This window comes from Homarus americanus, unplaced genomic scaffold (genome assembly GCF_018991925.1).
Source record: "Homarus americanus isolate GMGI-L3 unplaced genomic scaffold, GMGI_Hamer_2.0 scaffold57830, whole genome shotgun sequence".
Taxonomy (NCBI): Eukaryota; Metazoa; Arthropoda; class Malacostraca; order Decapoda; family Nephropidae; genus Homarus; species Homarus americanus.
In genome coordinates this window covers 3,421-25,042 of record NW_024720872.1, presented here as the reverse complement: position 1 = coordinate 25,042, position 21,622 = coordinate 3,421, and the positions used below count along the sequence as shown (strand labels likewise).

Here is a 21,622-nt window from a genome sequence, read left to right as displayed (position 1 = left end):
ACACATGAAAAAAATACTAAGTCCACACAACAAAAAAATACTAAGTCCACACAACAAAAAAATACTAAGTCCACAACACATGAAAAAAATACTAAGTCCACACACATGAAAAAAATACTAAGTCCACACAACAAAAAAATACTAAGTCCACAACACATGAAAAAAATACTAAGTCCACACAACAAAAAAATACTAAGTCCACACAACAAAAAAATACTAAGTCCACAACACATGAAAAAAAACTAAGTCCACAACATGAAAATTTTTCTATGTCCACAAAAAACGAAAAATTTACTAAGTCCACACAACCAAAAACATACTTAGTCAACACCACAAAAAATACTAAGTCCACACACCATGAAAAATTTTCTAAGTCCACAAAGGATGAAAAATTTTCTAAGTCCACATGACATGAAAAAAAACTAAGTCCACAACATGAAAATTATTCTATGTCCACAAACAACGAAAAATTTTCTAAGTCCACACAACAACAAAAAATACTAATTCCACACATGAAATTATTATAAGTCCATAAAGGATGGAAAATTTTCTAAGTCCACAACACAGGAAAAAAACTAAGTCCACACAACAACAAAAAAATACTAAGTCCACAACACATGAAAAAATACTAAGTCCACAAAAAAAAAAATACCAAGTCCACACAACATGAAAAATTTCTAAGTCCACAAAGAACGAAAAATTTGTTAAGTCCACATGACATGAAAAAAACCCAAGTACACACATGAAAATATTCTAAGTCCACAACACAGCAAAAACAACTAAGTCCACACACCATGAAATTTTTCTAAGTCCACAACATGAAAATTTTTCTATGTCCACAAAGAACGAAAAATTTACTAAGTCCACACAACCAAAAACATACTTAGTCAACACCACAAAAAATACTAAGTCCACACACCATGAAAAATTTTCTAAGTCCACAAAGGATGAAAATTTTTCTAAGTCCACAACATGAAAATTATTCTATGTCCACAAACAACGAAAAATTTTCTAAGTCCACAACACAGGAAAAAAAACGAAGTCCACACAACAACAAAAAAATACTAAGTCCACACACCATGAAAATTTTCTAAGTCCACACAACATGAAAATTTTCTAAGTCCATAAAGGATAAAAAAATTTTCCAAGTCCACAAACATAAATTAGTCCAATTCCACAAGAGGAAAAAAAACTAAGTCCACAAACAAAGACAATATTTCAAAGCACAAAATATGAAAAATATACCAAGTCCACACACATTGAAAATTATTACAAGTCCACAGGATAAAATAATACTAACTCCACAACATATGAAAATTTTTCTAATTCCACAAACAATGACAATATTTCCAAATACAAAAACAAACAATAAAATAATACAAAGTCCACAAACATCAAAAATATAATAAGTCCACAATCGATGACAATTATTCAAAGTCCACATACATTAAAAGTTATTCTAAGTCCACAAACATTGAAAATTATTACAAGTCCACACAAGTTCAAATAATACTAACTCCACAACATATGAACATTTATCTAAGTCCACAAACAATGAAAATTTTTACAAGTCCACACACGATACAAAATTATTCCCGGTCCACGGACGTAATACATTAATACGGAGCCACAGACGATAAAACATTTTCTATATCCACAAAATATTCAAAGTCCACAAACGATAAAATAATAACAAGTCCACAAACATACCAACTACACATACACAAAGGCTAAAATAATACTAACTCCACAAACATCATAAATTATTCCAAGTCCACATACATTAACAATTATTACAAGTCCACAGAGGATACAAATTATTCTAAGTCCACACAACATGACAAAAATACTCAGTCTACATTGACAATTATTCAAAGTCCACAAACGATAAAATAATAACAAGTCCAAATACATATTAATTATTCAAAGTCCACACAGGATCAATTAATACTAAGTCCACAAAGGATATTCAAAGTCCACAATCATTATACAAAGTCCACATAAATTGAACATTATTCCAAGTACACAAACAATAAATTATTCAAACTCCACAAAATATTCAAAGTCCACACAACATAACAAAATATTCAAATATCCACAAACATCATTAATTATTCAGTCCACATAAATTGAACATTATTCCAAGTACACAAACAATAAATTATTCAAACTCCACAAAATATTCAAAGTCCACACAAATTGATCATTATTCCAAGTACACAAACAATAAATTATTCAAAGTCCACACAAATTGACAATTATTCAAAATACACAAACAATGAGACATTTTCAAAGGATAACAATTATTCCAATTCCACACAAAATACACAATTATTCAAAGACCACAAACATCATCAATTATTCAAAGTCCACACGGGATAAAAAATTAGTCCGATTCCACCGGCGTAATACGTTATTCCGAGTTCGCGTGCGTCGATAATTATTGCCGGTCCTCGGACCCGACGCATAAATTTCCCGGTCCACAAAAGGCAAAACAAATTCAAAGTCGACAAACATTATCAATTATTCAAAGTCCACAAAGGTTAACAATTTCAAGTCCACAAACAACTACAGGTTGTAACTCTCTAGTCCGGCATTCTGTGCTCCGCAAACTCCCGTGGTCCAAAACAATTTTACTTTCTCCAACAGGTACATAGGCAGTTTTTTTTTTTTTCTTGGAAATTATCATTATTATAGCAGGAGTATTAAATTGTGGGTCAGTGACTTATGCCCAGGTGGGCTAATCCCCTAAAAAAAAAACCCCCAGGAAATTAAGGTTTGTTTACATCCAGCACTTCAGCTGCTCTCTCTCTCTCTTTGTCTATAGAGTACAACATTTAACCCTTCAGCAATAAATAAGTGTTGCTTTCATATTCTTATGTAGAGTAATGACGATATCTTTTCACATGTGCGCACTCACTTTTTTTATGGTTAACTACTTATATTGTTCCATTTTTTAACATTAAATAACATTACACGTACTTCAAACGAGCATATTAATTTTTTTACATTAATTTTACTGCAGCTAAAATCAGGGTCTTATTTTCTTCAGTTTTATATGTACAACCAATCGGTCACTGGTTTTGTGAGCTTTAACGTAAACGATGCCGGCAGCCGTCTCGTCTCGTCTCCTCTGATATTCCACGTATTAATAATAAATTCTATTGTTAATTTTGCACACACAAACATTAATTCAATAAAAACAAATTCACAAACATCAATTAAAATAGATATGAACAGTAAATAAGTGTTGCTTTCGTATTCTTACGTAAAGTAATGACGATATCTTTTCGCATGCCCACTTACGCGCGCGATCTCTTTTTTTTCTTTACCGTTATCGTTAGCTACTTCTATTGTTCCATTTATTAACATTACTTAAAACAACCATAGTCATTTGACTACAGCTACAGCCAAGGTCTTATTTTCTTCTCTTTTATATGTAGAACCAGTCAGTCACCGGTTTTGTAATCGACGAAAACAATGCCGTGTGTTTTAATATTCTACGTATTATTAATGAATTGTATTGCTCATTTTGCACACAAACAGTAATTCAATAAAAAAGACATTCAATAATGAATCTTTTCTACACGAGAGAAATGACGCTCTTTACGCGATTGTGCCAGTCGTCTGCACGTTGGCGGGCCGTTCAAACCCGTCGAAATTCCACTTTCCGCCGTCAAAATTTCTATTTATTTATTTTTGGCTCTGTTCCAATAAAATACGTTAAGAATTAAAAACTCTCCAAATTTCACGAGCTACTATACGACATTTAACCCTTCAATATGTCTTCAAAGAGGCCGTGATGCAGAGAAAGTGGTGCTAGTGCTTCCAAGCATAAGCACAAGTCACTATCTATCCAGGAAAAGGGTCAATTTCCATGGTCCGGTCCCGAGGTTGCCCGACTAGAGGTACGACATTTCGGTCCACAAACATGAAAAATATACAAAATATCTCACTTATTCAAAGTCCACATACATGCAACACATTTTCCAAATCCACAAACCAAAATAATTTCAAACTGCACAAATGACTATACTATAATCAAACAACAACAACAAGTCAAAACATTTTTCAAACTACAAATAACTTCAATCAATTACAAACAAACATATACAAGTCTACAAATATTCGAAGACGACCGATCCGCGGACGATTGACTTTCGTCGACGACGCCACATTTTTTACGACTCCGCGAACGAATCTACGACGACAAAAAATAACTCCGCGACTCCGGCCGTTCCGGTCGATTCCGACGACGCCAAACTCCCGACAAAATATTCCCGGTGCGCAATTGACACCCTTCAAATTAAAACCAATAACTATTCCACAATAAACAATTTCACAAGTCCACAACATTAACTTACACTCTTCAACTATTTCCCGATATATAACTGCCCAAACCCGACGCGACCGCGTATTCAAACTACAGACGGTACGTGCATTCTCGTCCTCGATGACAGTTACTTTCCAAATCTAAATAGAACTCCTCCTCTTCTTAACAACAACATTTAGTCAAATATCAACACAATATATCTAATTCACACTCACAACATATATATAACAACAAATAAATACAATCCAACATACACACAGCAGCAGTAATACAACCACAAATTCAATTGGTAACAACAAACATATACAGGAACACAAAAACAACCAACAAATGGGAGTAACAACAGGATCAAGAGCAATGGGAGGGTGAGAAACAACAAGGGAATCACAATCAAACAGAGGAGGAGAAGGAACAGACGCAGAACAAGCCAAAGAATAAACGAGGAAGACATATGGCGAAGAGGAGGAGTAAAAGAAGGAAACAGGAAGAAGAAGAGGACGGACAGAAGCAGGTAGGGGGGAGAAAAACGAAGGGAGTTGCAATGAAACGGAGGGAAAAGAAGCCGCACGACAAACACGTCAAAAAAGGAGGAGGAGGACGGGGAGGCAGAGGGAAAAGACAAAAAAGGGAGGGCTTACAAATTAAACATTGTGCTCGTATTCCTTCCCCTACTCGTCCAACAAATTTTATTATTATACAAACGCCTTCACAATAAACACCTTAACACGAGTGGAGCAACACGGAGTACGGGTGAACGAGTATAAATTCATCCCACAAATATATTACTGCTGCATTACGTATTTCCTTACCGGTAGATGTCGCGGTCTCAAAATAGGTACCCACGCGCACTCCACGACTGCCCGCTCTCAAACGCACTGCCACAATTACGTAAAACTAATACACCTGTCGAACCTTCCCGCCATTTCAAACACGCGACTCTTAGTTAAATCTACTTCCAAATCATTCTTTACGCATCTCGCGGGTATACTTTCGTTTGTGCGCCGCCTCGTCTCCGTCCGAATTCCCGTCCGTTCTCCGTCGGTCCTCTTTCCCGTCCCGTAAACGGACCCCGATCGACCGTCGTCCGTATCCGCACGCGCCCGCACCCGCCGCTTTACGTACGACCCTTTCCTAAACCGCCATTTACTAAATTCGTCGTCGTCCGTCCCACGTCGAAAGGTTATTGCGATCGTCGCTTCCGCCAATTCCTCTACCGCGCGACTTCTTTACAATCCCCGTCGCATCCGTTTCTCACAATTACGCCGACTCGGCACTGACGAGTCAATTCCTTTAATACCCTACAAAATATATCATTCGTTGTCCCCCCCCACCACCATCCTTATCACCTTTTACTTTATATCTTCACTAATATATAACTACTCTCTCTGTCCTAAAAAACCCACCAAATAGTCATCATTTCTCCATTCTTATCGGTTACCACAACAACACCATCTATGTCGGTCCGATCTCCCCCGTTCTTTTACTTTCAAAAGGCGCACTTCCCCGCCGCCGCCGCCGCGTTCTCTCGTATTTATGCTGCCGTTATTTACGGATGCGTCCCGCCACAAATGACGTGCGCGCCGCATTCCGTGACGTTCTACGATCGTAATCATCTCCCCAAATTAGTGCAAACACCTAGTGATCACAGGCAACATCTTCAATAAATTCATTCTCGACATGTATCGACTTCCTCCGTCTTCGCAGAGTCGGTCTCTAAAAACAATACTACAAACATTATAACAATCGTTACAAACAACACGTACATTCATTTTACACGTTAAATCGTCTTTAAAACAATCGCGCCGGCCCGACATTGATGCGTGTCTCCTTCTGCGTTGACGAGTGTCTTCCCGCACTCGGGAGTGTGGCGTTCTTCCCGTGTTCCGGAGCATCTTCCTCGCGCGTCGACCGGTGTCTTCGTCCGCAGTCGACGAGCGTCTTCGTCCGCAGTCGACGAGCGTCTTCGTCCTCGGTTCCCGAATGTCTTCGTCCGGACCGCTCTCGTGCGCCGACTGTACGAGCCGTCTCCGACTCGTATCGGCGCGCTCCTCCGCAACTGAAACGGACAAATTACTGTCAAAATATATCGACAATTATCTACTATTACAAATTCTACTAATTCCCAAACAAACTTCATCTAAGTTCATTCTTTCTACAGTATACCTATACACAAACATATCTACACACTATTGCCAACTAAAACACACAGGCATACTCGACTACCCCACAATTACGTCACGCACAAATTACTCCTCCCGCTCGTGCCGTACGCGGGCGCCGACGTCGCGCTCTGCCGTATCTCCGTAAATACCCGCGACCCCGTCGCCTAATACAAAATCAAACTCGACGCTCCTCCACCCGTCGGTACGGTGTGCTCGTCGCCACCTCCCATACTTAACGATTATCAAAAAACATACAATATACCTATACATAACATAATATTAATTGTACATATTCGTACCATTCCCAAGAACTCGAGAAATCTATAAGACGATTGGGAAAGTCCACTCGATCCGGACCGAATGTACGTCGTGCTCTCGAGATCGTACCATTTACGTCTGTGAACGTCTAGCGAACGTAACTTCCGCGACGACGGAGATCCGGTACGAGGATAAACGTGTTGGCGGTGAACCAAAAACTATACGGCGAGTTCTGCTATAACGCGTGTTTTGACGACGCGATTTATGAATTGAGGAACGATATTTGTAAAACGCGAACTCGTTTCCTCCGACGCGATTCCACTCGAACGATTGTTATGGCTTCGGTTCACGTTCGACATCGCGTGTTCAATTGAGTTATGTGTTTTGTTTGTGAACAATTGCAGAAATAATGTATGTAATATTTATGTATACAGTATACCTATATATTATAAGTCAATTGTAAAATTTTACATAAAAGAGACAATCAAATTACATAGCGTTTTACACCGGCGCTCTCTTTACATCACACAGTGTTTACGGTTCACGTTCGACTTCGCATATTCAATTGATTTTTGTGTTTTGTTTGTGAAGAATTGCAGAAATAATTTATGTAATATTTATGTATACAGTAAACCACTCACAAGGTCCTACAGTGACAACAAAGGGAAAGTGACCTCGACTGTGACCGTCTGTGCCTATTTTTAGCCGTCCTTGTGGTCGGTAATGCATATCGGTATATTTACTGATCATAATACTTATCTCCTATAAATAATTCATTTGAAATTTATTTTTGGGCAAAGAATATTCGGTAAATGACTGCGTTAATTCTTGAAACTACCCACATTGGTAAATTTAGGACATAAATGATGAACGGAAGTCACGTCACGGATTCGGAGTTTGGTCCTTAACGATCGCCATAAATGTACATTACCGGGTATAATGGTAGCCTCCCTTTTTCCAGAAAAAAGTATATAAATTAAAGAAAATACTTGCAGCATATTTAATATATTACAGTATATTATAAATAAATAAATCAACAAATAAATTCAAATTCCCTTATCATCCTGTGTTATAAACTCGAGTCCCCGAGCGAGTACACAAAAAGAAAACGGACGACCGACACATCCTCGAGTGGATAGAGAACGGACATCTCTACTGGGGGACTCGAACGTTTCTCGTGTTTTGTGGGCGCTGTAGCATAAGATGAATATGTAAATTGTAAAAATTTAAATAAAAGAGAAAAACAAAATAAGTAGCGTTTAAAGTGTACTTTACATTGTGGCTTGGCGCAGGGTTATGCAGTGTTTACAGTTCACGTTCGACATCGCAAGTTCAATTGATTTATGTGTTTTGTTTGTGAAGAATTGCACAAATAATTTATGTAATATTTATGTATACAGTATACCTCTACAGTATATGTAAAATTTTAAATAAGAGAAAAACAAAATACATAGCGTTTTAGACCCGCGCGCTCTGTTTACTCCACACTTTGTTTGAAACACGTGTGAAATTTTTAAGTGTCCTCGGTGATTACTGTTTCTCCAATTTTGTGACTATGGAAAAGAAGAATATCTCTGGGAAGCACTCTGGTGATCATAAAAGAAAGGCTATAACACTCGAAGAAAAGCTTGATGTTTCATGACTCCTCAACATCAATCTTCTCCCCCATCAAGTTATATTCAGATTTTTTCAAGGTCAAGTGTAACATTTACTGTATGATTTCAATATTAGATATCAATGTAACATTTATTTAGACTGTACTACGAAATTTTTGTCGATTTGGAGTAATCTGCACCTAACCCTATTTTCTCCATAAGCCCTGTCATTTCTATTACACGAATTTCTATAACACGATGTTTTACAAGAACACAACTATCGCATTATAGCAGAACTACCCGTACTCGAAAGGAAACGTCTCGTATGCATCCGCGTAAACTCGATACGCCTCGTCTCCTCGGGACGTGTACGGCGATGAGGATAATCTTACGTCTGCGTTCAAATGGTGCAATGTGTCTGAGGAGGATCCCTAATTACACTTTTAAGGGAAGTGCATATACCCACGCCACGAACTTTCGGCTTCTGTTCCGAGGGATCGTCCCGTGTACCCGCCTCCGGCGTGCCGCGTTCCTATTATGACCCGCAATGTGCATACAATAACGCCTACTTGCAATACAGTATAAAACATAGGACATAAATACATATACCTCATCCTCCATTACAAGCTACTACATTCTTAACCCTTACACCCAGGTGACGTCCATCTGGTCTCCCCTTTGTGGAGGAGGGGGTGGGGAGAATTCATCTTGTTTCTCGATTTATCCCAATAGGAAGGGAGGGGGAAGTGCCAGCAGCACCCTAACCCTTGGCTTAAACTCCCATTTTTTAATAATACTTTTCATATTGTATCCAACACTTTTAGACCAGATATGACACCTTCAATTCTATATCTCTATGCTAAATTAAGTACTCTCGTTATAACACTTGTAATGTCCGTCCCTCTACGCATTTTCGATGGCACCCGAGTCTCGTCGTCGGTCGCATTTTCATTTCTCCCTCGTTATCTTTACGTTCTACTACTCTTTTACTCGTAAATTCCCGTCTTATTTCCTCTCGGTAACCGGTCAAAACTTCCTTCGATATTTCGTCGACGACGCGCCGCTTAATAAATTCTCGTCTCCCTTAAAAACCTTCCACTTACTCTACGCAATTCCTACGGAGACGCCGAGGCACGCCACATACGCATTCCTATTCTTCAGAGAACCATTAAGTAAATACCGTACACTGCGATATAAACATTACAATACGGCGTCGTCCGACATTCTCACCCGCGGTTCGAGCGGCGTCCTCGGCCGGGGTCCGTCGAGTCGCCGGTCCGCACAAAAATGACGTTTCTGACTCCCGTCGGGTGACTGCAAATGAAAAATTAAGGTTAAAAAATATACATAGTCAATTAGGCATGCAAATTATACATGAACCCTTGACACCTAACCCAAATATCTGAGTACATTCTCTAAAGACCTGGATACATTTGCCAAACATACACTTTCCATTGGAAAATCTTACATACTTAGGCAGCCACCAAACGGGGAGATACCACCTCCGCAGACAATATTGGAAGCGTAATGTGTCGTCCGTGGTAGATCTTCCTGCTACGTGGCATCCCTAAAATTGTGACCGAGTCCCGGGTCGCTCGTCTGACTCTCTGTCTCGATTGTTTCTCTTACTATTGACAACACAACATAAATCTATTGTTCCTCACTTTTGATTTTTTTTTCCATTTTGTATTTCTTTAAGGTTCTTCAGTATTATTGTTACATATAAACTAGGTTACCCCATATTTATGGCAATATGTTTTATTTTACTTGTGCAATAATGCGCCACTTTGAATGCGCACGCGTGTTTTGGTTTCGTTTTTACGGACGGTCCCGAAAATATACCGGAGAGAGCGTCGTCGTTTGTGTCGTCGTCTGAGCCTCTCGCATCATATTTCGTTGATATCCACCAAAAATGAACACTGTAACTTCAACAATTATTATTATTATTACATTTTCGCCCCGATGTGGGTCGGTGACCCGTGCCCGGGTGGGCTAATTCCCATAAAAAAAATACGTATTATTTATTTACTTTGCACTTTTATACGTACGAGTGTCGACGAAATTAATCTGCCGTTATTTACGCGATCTCATTTCTTGCGCACTTTCGACGGTTCGACGCGTGCCCTCGTTCTACTCCGGATGCACGTCAAATACCCGACGACGACGACGACGACCCCTCCGGGAACGTCGTAGCGTCGACCTCCGGCGCGCCCCGCGACGAGAAGACCGCTCCGGAATTTCGACGAGACGTCACGTCGAACGGCGTTCCGGACTATACCCTCGACGATGACTGCGAGTGGCCTCGGACCAAACCCCACGCCTCCCGAGACACGGTCGAGTGAGGCTTCGGTCTCCGTGCTCGCCGATCGCCGCAATATAATACCAATTAAAACACTGCACTGTATGGCAAGTCTACCCTACAATGAATCCCCAAATCTGCTGTACCAAACATTCACTTGCCTAAAACGGTTAGCACAGACACATCCACCCAGGCAAAAGAGGGGACTTCAATCGACTACTCTTGTTACGGCGGAGGAGCCGCGCGCTCGGTCCGTGGGCGTCAAACCCGAGCGTTCCTTTAATCGCGGGCTGTGGTTCCGCCGGAAGATGCCGTTCCTTAGTTTCTGCAACGTGAAAGCCCGTCCTCCCAATTTCTCGCACGGCAACCGCCGGACGCGACCGCCTGCCGATGCCCTCTGGGTCCCACGCCACCCAAACAAACCCACCTAACTTTAGTAAATGGAAACGTACGTGCCCGAGAGTGGCGTACGAGTATTCTACGCGTGTCGCCGCATTATTCTCCCGCCGAATGCATTCGCCGCTGCGCATTTCGATGCGTTTTCCATTGAAGGACTAGGGTGTGGTTAGCAAATTATTTGTTCCTCTAATTGACATATATACAACTTATAAACCCTTCTTCACACTCACAATTTATAATTATAGTCACATATTTTATAGCAAACTCCAATAAACTTATCTAATATTTATCCCATTAATATCAACACTAATAACTGGTCACTTCGACTAAGTGTGTGTAGTGTAATTGTAATCACACAAAATGGTACATTATTAATAAGGTGACCATCATATACTATAAAACTTATTAAATAAAACACAAAAAAGGAACGACAGGTGCTAGGAGAGAAAGGTGGTATGTGGAGGGAAGGGATAGAGGGGTGGAAGGGAAGGATAATAGATAAGGAAAGGAAGAATGGTACGTGAAGAAAGGGAGGGGGGACAGATGGTGGGATAGAGGGGTGGAAGGGAAAGATAATAGATGAGGAAAGGAAGAGTGGTAAGTGGAGGGAGGGATACATTTAGCTGGAGGTAGAGGGAACAAGGGGTGGTATAGTCGTCAAACTATCCGTTAATCTTTAACGTCGTGTACTCGGAGCTTCCGTCTTCTCGAGTGCCGGAGCGGGTCGCCGCAGTTGTTTTGGGGGTCGACCGCCGGGCAAGTTTTAGCATTCTTACTCAATGAAATACTGTACATTACAAATACACGTATAATATGACCTTAAGCTAAAATAACCGTTGACTGAGCTTTAGTTATCCTTAAAATAGCATCCATAAAAATAGAAAAACACGTAGGTTATTCTCGACGATCGTCTCGCGTCGGAGAGCGGCACTCGCCGACCCGTCTCCGGAGCGACGATCTACGGTCGTTCTTCGTGTCCTTCTCCCGGATCGCGCTTCCGCTGCCCGAGGCGACTTCTTCTGTGGGTTAAGTTTGTGATGTGAATGCTGCCTGCATTTAATAATTATACTGCACTACATCTATACAACCATTGCATAGGGTATTATAAATCAATCATAATGCCCTCGTAAAATATCGTGTTGATCATTTTTAATTTGTGTCGTGTACCGGTAAGCAGAGTGTCGAGTGGCCGGAGGTGTGTCCCGGGCCGACGGCGAGACGATACCCTACGTGATGGAACTAATCTACGATCGTAACTAGTCTATTGCTAGAAAATGCAATATACTGCACGCGAGACTACGTAAACGAGTACTTCTCGCAAACGACGACGGACCGTACGACTGCGCAATACGGGCCGAATCTCGAGCGGGCCCGCATCCGCGGACGGACCGCCCTCGGCGTGCCCGTCGACGGACACGCGCGCGACAAAAATCGCCACGACTATTTACTAAACGAAGAAACGGGACGTCGACGACCCGACGGCATTGTCGAATATTACGTCGTCGACGCGTTTACGTAAAATTGTTACCGGTCCCGCGTACGCGTCGGTGACCGACGCACGTACGGTACGACGTCGATGTGACGCGAGGCGCATTCCTAGAGAGCTAATAGCTTTAAACCAAATTTGGACTCAATTAAAGTGGTTTCAATGGAACAATTTACTTTGGTACTCGAGACTAACACAAAATACTAAAAAGACCCAATATACCCAAATGCACCTCGGCCCATCTCCTACAAAACATCGTTTTTGTAGTATCGCGTTAAAACGGACGCTCGTAAATCGACGCGGCTAAAATTATGAGACGCGAAATGGCCCGTTTACTCGTGATCGGATTCGCGGCAAGATGGGGAGGAGGGTTATCGGTTTGACAGTTGATGCCAAGGTCTAGAGCTTATTTATTTATCTGTCCTTAACAGTGACTTTCAGGTTTTCTCTTATGAAATATCACTAAACTGACTTGGAAGAATATAATTAACATTGCTGGAATTCTTATAAAATTGTGATTACTTTGAATATAAACATGCTATAGTTCACATACAAATTTTAGTTGTAACTAATTTTATTACAAAGGGCTACAAATTTTTATCTCTTGTGCAAAATATACAACGTTTATGTTAAAATTATTAGCCGTCTTGTAACGATTTTAGCAATGCAAATTAAATTCTAACTTTTGTCTGTGATATTACTTAAGATAACAGTCCTACTAAGCTTCTCTCATTTTAAAATGCCAGTGAAATGACCTGGTACAATATAATTAACATTGCTGGATTCTTGTAACATACTGATTAATTTGAATATAAACATGCTGTAATTTGCACCGGACATAACAATTTTTGTACCGTAATCAAATTAGTACAACAATGCTCCGGCTTTGCACCGAGGTCGTTTATTTCTTTTACGTTTCTTTTATTGTGGTGTCTGCATGTAAATGGATGAAAATAAATGAAGAAATTGATATAAATCTACCCAAAAATACAGTTGAAAAACTTTATATTATAAAATGTACTACAATTTTTATATCTTCAACAAAATACAGTATATATATAATGTTTATATTCAAATTATTGGCTGTCTTGCAAGGATTCCAGCTATGCAAATTGTAATCCCCTAACTTTAGTCTGAGATATTATATAAAATAAACACCTTAAAGCATAAAGTTATCACCAATGTTTTGTCTGGGAACACAAGGAGGGAGGTAGCCAGCGAGCAGGGGGGGGAAGTGAGGTGACAATGTCTTTATTTATTTGAGATAAGATTTGACAGTTGGCGCTGAAGGCCCGAGTGTTTATTTATCATTACTTAAGAGTGACTAAGCTCTTCTCATAATTTGCCACCCAAACGACCTGGGTGAATATAACTTGTAAGATAGTATTTGAATATCTGTGTAAACAATCTATATTTGCCATAGACATAACAATTTAAGTACCGTAATCGTTTAGTACACGTACAGTAAGGGTTTGCACTCGGGTCCATTGTTAACCGAGGGACCGCTGTAATTGCAGTATACTTATACTGTACAATATTGACTAAATTCACTAGATAACGTACATCACTAATGGTCGGTAAAACTTGTCAAGTCTCTCGGTATGAGTGGCACGTGTTAGTGCTCGAGTCTCCCGTCGTGGAAGTCCGTTTTCTCTCCCTTCGGGATGCCCGAGTCCATTTTCTCTTAATCTTAGAGTGCAGTGCACCAGAGACTTCGTTATTCCTCAGTAATGACACAGAATTTCAAATTGCAACCCCAATTGCAACTAGGGTTGCAATTGTTGAGGCAACTAGATATGTCCGATTACAGCAAATGTGTTATTGTCAATTTGTAGGTGAAAGATTTTATCCTCAATAGATGTAGGTTAACATTACACCTGGAGGAAAATGCTTACTAAAGCCTAAGGAATGATATTCCTTTAACACATAACATCTAGCCAGTACGGGAAGGATCGTCGTGTCTCCATCAGGGGGGTCTTGGAGTGGTGGTCCAGCAGGCATCACGGAAGTGTTTTTTCGAGGGGGGGCACGGACGTACGGTCGGCCTTTCACATACGCGGGTTTAGCATTCACGGATTCGCAAATACGCGGATTGCCCCGCCAGAGGAATATTCTGTACATTGAAGTAATTGAAGTACAGTCGGCCCTTAACATTCGCGGGGGTTAGGTAACAGAGATACCCGTGAATGTTAAAAATCCGTGTACTATTGCTACCCCCCCCCAAAAAACAATCCCTGGCCCCCCCATGTCCTTATTTACCGTATATACCTGTGTGTAGTTCGAGTTTTTAAGACAAAATTATTTGGCAAAAATTGGGGGTCGACCTCTTAACGGGTAATAGTTTCGTTAGGTTGAAAAATATTTACCAGTAACTACCAGAAAACAATGGAAACGATGCACCAACACACCACCAGCTGTGAGTGTCGGTACAGTTGCCAGGGCAGATCTCTTGCGAGCCCAAAGTAGCCAAATCCATGGTATGGTAGCACAGGACGATGTAAAACAAAGTATTCATTCATTAAAGTTAACTCGTAGATACTGGACATAAATTTTTGTTCATTACATTTGAAGCATCAATCTTTGTTAATTAAATTTGAAACAAGAAAAAACTACGATACTGGATTTTCATTAAAATATTACATCACAAGTATATTTTACCTTAACCGTGACTGAATGAATATATTCTCGGAAATAAATATGGAAATGTAATATTTTTGCTGGAATGACGTACATATTATAGTGGGAAGTGGGATAAAATCATGACGAAACACTTTCGCTTTCTTTCGTTGTTCAAAATATTTTACCGTAATCGCTTTTCGAATGGTTTTCAGTTAAAAAACTGTTGCATCACAAGTGAATTAGGATAGAATATTATTGTAATACAACAGTTTTTTAACTGAAAACCATTCGAAAAGCGATTACGGTAACATCTTTTGAACGAAAGAAAGCGAAAGTCATTGTTTTCGTCACGATTTTGTCCCACATTCCACTGTAATACTTACGTCATTTCAGCAAAAATATTTCATTTCTGTAACCGAAAACTATTAAAAAAATGAGTAACATCTCTTGAACATTGAAGGTTAGGTGAAGTCTTTTGTTTTCGTCATGTATTTTATCCTATTTTACATTGAAATACATCACGTTTCAGCAAAATTACTATTTATTTCCAAGAATATATTCATTCGGGCGCAGTTTAGGTAAAATATACGTGTGATGTAACAGTTTTTTAATTGAAAACGATTCGAAAAACACGTACCCTCTGGCCCCGTTCAAGGAGAGGACTGGGAGAAGCTGTGTGGTGCTGCAGACGATGGCAAGGAAAATGATTTGGATTGATTTTAATGAAAATATTCAGAAATATGGTATCGTAGTATTTATTCAAGTCAATTAGGATAGAATATTATTGTAATACAACAGTAGTGACGATGTGGAGGAGGCGGAGGGATAGAGCGGGGAGGAGTGGTGACTGGCGGGAGCAGGGACGAGTGGAGATGCCAGCCAGTACATTACGGGTGTATTAATTGTTTTTATAGCTATTTTTGCATTTTAATGTTAAATACTGTACATTACCTTTCAACAAAACTACCATTTATTTCTGAGAAGATGGAAATGTAATATTTTTGCTGAAATGATGTACGTATTACAGTGGAAAGTGACGAAAGCAATGACTTTCGCTTTCTTTCGTTCAAAAGATGTTACCGTAATCGCTTTTCGAATGGTTTTCAGTTGTGGGATTATAAGGCTAATGATAGGATAGAATATTATTGTAATACAGTACGAGTACAACAGTTTTTTAACTGAAAACCATTCGAAAAGCGATTACGGTAAAATATTTTGAACAACGAAAGAAAGCGAAAGTCTTTCCTCATGATTTTATCCCACTTCCCACTATAATATGTACGTCATTCCAGCAAAAATATTACATTTCCATATTTATTTCCGAGAATATATTCATTCAGTCACAGTTAAGGTAAAATATACTTGTGATGTAATATTTTAATGAAAATCCAGTATCGTAGTTTTCTCTTGTTTCAAATTTAATTAACAAAGATTGATGTTTCAAATGTAATGAACAAACATTTATGTCCAGTATCTATAAATTAACTTTAATAAATGAATACTTTGTTTTACATCGTCCTGTGCTACCATACCATGGATTTGGCTACTTTGGGCTCGCAACAGATCTGCCCTGGCAACTGTACCGACACTCACAGCGGGTGGTGTGTTGGTGCATCGTTTCCATTGTTTACTGGTAAATATTTTTCAACCTAACGAAACTATTACCCGTTTAGAGGTCGACCCCCAATTTTTGCCAAATAATTTGGTCTTAAAAACTCAAACTACACACAGGTATATACGGTAAATAAGGACATGGGGGGCCAGGGATTTTTTAGGGGGGGGGGGGTAGCAATAGTACACGGATTTTTAACATTCACGGGTATCTCTGTTACCTAACCCCAGCGAATGTTAAGGGCCGACTGTATATGCTATCGGATGTTAACCGGCGCACGACTGTATGTGTTTTTGAAAGATGCAAATCCTCCGAGGATTCGCATCGCACGTAGCGCGAATTTGGATTGCGTGTCGTAAACGGACGCCGAGCCGGTCATTACCGGGATCGTACGTCAAATGAACCGAGGAATTATCGGAAAGACACAACGGGGAGAGAGGCGCTATTATTAGCCTTCGCGACGAGGGTACGCGCAACGCTCGAATAACTCGGCACAATGGGGCGAGCGAACCCTCGGGCATCGCGATGGGTTACCCGCCGCTAAACGACGGGCGACGCGCCGATTAAAATCCTATTTTGACGTTAAACCGACGCCATTTACGTATCGATAATATTTGGCAGATCCCATTTAGACCAATATATTGTATATTGCTGTACCTGTTCACTCTAATATCAACTACTATTTGCTCCGTCACTCCTCAAAAATCAGACGTGTCGTCGACGACTACATTGTGCATCTCGGTACGAATAAAACCGTCGCTACGACGCGGTGGCGAAACGTATGCCCCGAGGTCCGTCTCGGTCTAGCTCGTGACGTTCCAAAACTCTTCCGTTTAATGTATATTCCGATATTTTTGTAATCCTCGGTTGGGGGCCTCGCTTCTAACCGGCACGATACATACATTAATATAGCTCAATGAATTTCTTGTTATAGTAAAGCATATACCGTACGGTCGTATGTCACACGAGGACGACTCCCTCGCTACCCGCCGTCTACGGCTATTGCTCATATAGTGACCGGATGTACCTGTACCAACTTATGCTGATGCACTGGGGATCACAGCAAAGTATTTCATCTAGAGTTTCAAATTTTACCGCTAGAAAATTCAACCGATACTTTTTGGGGGACCGTACATAATTTGGGGGGAACTGTTTTCGTTGTAGAAAAGTATCTTGGCTTTTATAATGTGAGTCTATAGGAATAGTGATTCGATTTACCATAGGTTTTTATAAGACACAGTACTCTTATAAACTGGGGAATGCCTGTAGAACTTTCCTAACATTCAAAGTACCACAACAATATTAAATACAATACCACAGACTACTTGAGGTCCAGTAAACTTTATGTCCAGCCAACTTCATTCTAGTTCACATCAGGTCCACTGTAGGCAGTGTTGGAGAAAGTGCCTGAAAATATTACTTAAGATAAAGTACTGCACTGTTGATATGTAAAAATTTAAACTATGTCCTGTAGTCTTCTTCAAAACTATGCAAATAAAAGTTTACTCAACTCAACTGATTCATATAAGTAGAAAAAAGTATTTCGAGTACCACAGCATATATAGAATATCATAATTAATAAACAATGACATTATGTTTTGAAAACGAAAGTTAAAGTTATTAATATACTGTACTGTACTTTAAAGAAACACGAAATAAACACATTCAAAATTGGGTATGGGATGAAAAACGTGAATCTGGGCCATATTTTGGAAGTGCCGCGTACCGCCGACGCCAATGGGACGCGACCTTACGCACAAACATTTACATAAATGCCCACTTTTATAGGATTACTGTACAAGTGTACTGAAATACAAGTACAGGTTGTACCTCTCCGGTCCGGCAACCACGGGACCCGACCAGTGCCGGACGCCGGAAATTTCCCGACCGTGGAAATTCGCCCTCTTCCTGGACAGATAGTGACTTCTGTTAACACTTGGAAGCACTAGCACCACTTTCTCTGCTTCGTGGTCTCTTTGAAGACATATTGAAGGGTTAAATGTCGTACAGTACCTTCTCAAATTTCGCGAGTTTTTAATTCGACGTTTTCTATTTGAACGCACAAAAAAAACCGACACATTTAAAACTTTTGACGGCGCAAACTCAAATTTTGACGGGTTTGAATGGCCCGCCGACGTTCGGACGACGTGCACGATCGTGTAAACGGCGTTATTTCTCTTATGTACGAAAGATTCATTATTATTTATTACTGAAAGTCTTTTGGATTGAATTAATGTTAGTGTGTGCAAAATGAGCAATACAATTCATTAATAATACGCTCAATATTAAAATGCGAGGAAATGAGACGGCACCGTTTTCGTCGATTACAAAACCGGTGACTGACTGGTTCTACGTATAAAACTGAAGAAAATAAGACCCTGGTTGTAGCTGTAGAAAAATTAATATGGTTCTTTTAAGTAATGTTAATAAATGGAACAATAGAAGTAGCTAACGATAATGGTAAAGAAAAACAGAGATCGCATATGCGAGTGCGCACGCGTGAAAACGTATCGTCATTACTTTACGTAAGAATGTGAAAGCAACACTTATTTACTGTTCATATATATTTTAATTAATGTTTCTGAATTTGTTTTTATTGAATTAATGTTTGTGTGTGCAAAATTAACAGTACAATTTATTACTAATACGTGTAATATTAAAACGCGCGACGAGACGAGACGGCTGCCGGCATTGTTTTTGTTAAAGCTTACAAAACCGGTGACAGATTGGTTCTACATATAAAACTGAAGAAAATAAGACCCTGATCGTAGCTGTAGTAAAATTAATGTAAAAAAATTAATATGCTTGTTTGAAGTAATGTTATTTAATGTTAATAAATGGAACAATATAAGTAGCTAACCATCAATGGTAAAAAAAAAGTGAAACTGCGCGTATGTAAGTGCGCACACGTGAAAACATGTCGTCGTTACTCTACTTAAGAATATGAAAGCAACACTTATTTACTGCTAGAATATATATTGAAGGGTTAAATGTTGTGCTCTGTATAGACAAGCACAGAGAGAGAGCTGCCGGATGTATTTACAACTTCAGCGGTCACTGATGACACTATGAACTATCACTGTGTACACTGTATCTCCCTGTGAGTGGTGTATTATAAACACAGATTCAGTCCTTGAGCAAGCAAACAAACAAAATAAATTTAAAGTCTCTGTGGCACCTATAACACGTATAGGCTGGCAGTTGTCCTTACCAGCTCGATTGCCAATATGTATTCACTTTAAGTTATTATAGTCTCTTCTGCATTCACTGATGACAACTATGAACTGATTTAACTGAAGGCACAGTACTACACTCCCTGGTTGGCCTTTATCACAGCCGTGACCACAACACCCTAAAAAATAAAATAAAATAAAACCTTTGTCATGTGGCAGTGATTGTGTGGTTATAGACCTGTGACCCTGGCTGTACCTCCAACTCGGTGGAAATTGAGTTTTCAAAACTACAATCGTGTCTAGCATGAAAAGTCCGACATCGATTTACACTTTCACCTCACTAAGACTATCTTGACGAACTTATGTAATCACTGTCCAATTTCTGCCGCTCTACATCGAAGGCCCGAATGCCGAACACGCTTTGTTACAGAGACGCAACACGACCCGCCCGCCCTTCTTAGCGGTGAATATTAAACCTTAATTTCCCCCGGCTTTGTCGTTGTTGTTGTTTTTTACGGGGATTAGCCCACCCGGGCATAGGTCACTGACCCACATTGGGGCCTGAGGGGCAAAAATTTAATACTCCTGTAATAATAATAATAATAATAATAATAATCAAGATTAAAAAAAAAAAAAAGCTGCCTATCTACCTATTGGACAAACTAAAATCGTTCCGGATCACAGAATGCCGGACTAGAGAGGTACAACCTGTACTCTAATACACTCGGCTCGTACGCCCAATGACACGACGTGAAGTGACGACGTCGGTATTACCTCCCAGCGGCGTTTCTCCGTTTGCCGTTAACGGCGTCGTGTGCGAGACCGGACGGGTCTGTACGGTCGAGTCTCGACTTGTCGTACCGAGATGTGTTGTTGGTCCTTGAAGCTTCCTGGAAATGTGACCAATAGCTATATAATACACAACACTGTAAAACTATTATATTATAGGCAGGGATTATTTGACCGGTACTCGGCACAAAAACCGCCGCTTATTTGACAGAGATCTAAAATAAAACTAAATCCTTTTGTCAACAGAAATTATACAATTAAATAATACCATAATGTAATGACTTGTTTAATGCCCCCAACCATCCCGACTACAATCCTATAAGATCCCCGCAGGTCCCGGTCAAATGGCCGACGGTTATTTGGCCCAGAATCGTGGTCAAATAACATCTTCGTACACTTATAATAAAGGCACTTGTTTGTTTAGTACCACGTGGAGAAACTGATTACTCAAATAGGGTAGGTTAGGTTGAAATAATCTTGTTCCAATGGTTTTTGATGTATTTTCAACTTTTATGACCTTCGGAAAATAGCTGCACGGCCAAAACGATAATTTTACCAGTTTTTATTTGGATTTTTTCTAATATATAAATATGATCTTAATTTCCTTACACTAACAAAAACAATGAATCTTCCAAAGTGAGTTAGACTTTCAACATGAAGGGTTAAAAAAACAACATTGAAAACCCTACCTAACCTAATCTAAACTACCTAACTTCTTGCGATGGACCAACAAAAACCGAATCGGCATACCCGGTTTCGTACGCGTCCAATAGTGTTTATATTTCGTGGACGCGACCGACGTAGAACGAAACTGCGACGATCTCGACGGATTCTTATCGAGCTGCCGGGAGAGAGGCACAATTTTGCGGGATTTATTATTTAAATCTCTCTGCTGTG

General features: G+C 39.8%; 1 protein-coding gene across 1 annotated transcript; it reads right to left on the bottom strand.

Moving 5' to 3' along the window:
* Positions 1-5,868: 5,868 nt before the first annotated feature.
* LOC121861279 lies at positions 5,869-21,194 on the bottom strand. Its single transcript, XM_042358926.1, has 4 exons — positions 20,711-21,194; positions 18,079-18,170; positions 9,579-9,662; positions 5,869-6,389 (listed from the first exon to the last, which is right to left on the bottom strand). The coding sequence occupies exons 2-4, from the start codon at positions 18,123-18,125 to the stop codon at positions 6,122-6,124; spliced, it is 399 nt and encodes a 132-aa protein (XP_042214860.1). The 5' UTR covers positions 18,126-18,170; positions 20,711-21,194; the 3' UTR covers positions 5,869-6,121.
* Between the last annotated feature and the right edge of the window lie 428 nt (positions 21,195-21,622).

Bases quoted from the DNA above. Each gene is read 5' to 3' on its own strand.
- LOC121861279 (XM_042358926.1), bottom strand. From the start codon at position 18,125: ATGAAGTTGGCTGGACATAAAGTTTACTGGACCTCAAGTAGTCTGTG. The intron at 9,663-18,078 runs GTATTGTATTTA...TTTCATTTGCAG, and splicing joins TGGACCTCAAGTAGTCTGTG to TCACCCGACGGGAGTCAGAA. The intron at 6,390-9,578 runs GTGAGAATGTCG...TGTCCGTTTCAG, and splicing joins GGACGCCGCTCGAACCGCGG to TTGCGGAGGAGCGCGCCGAT.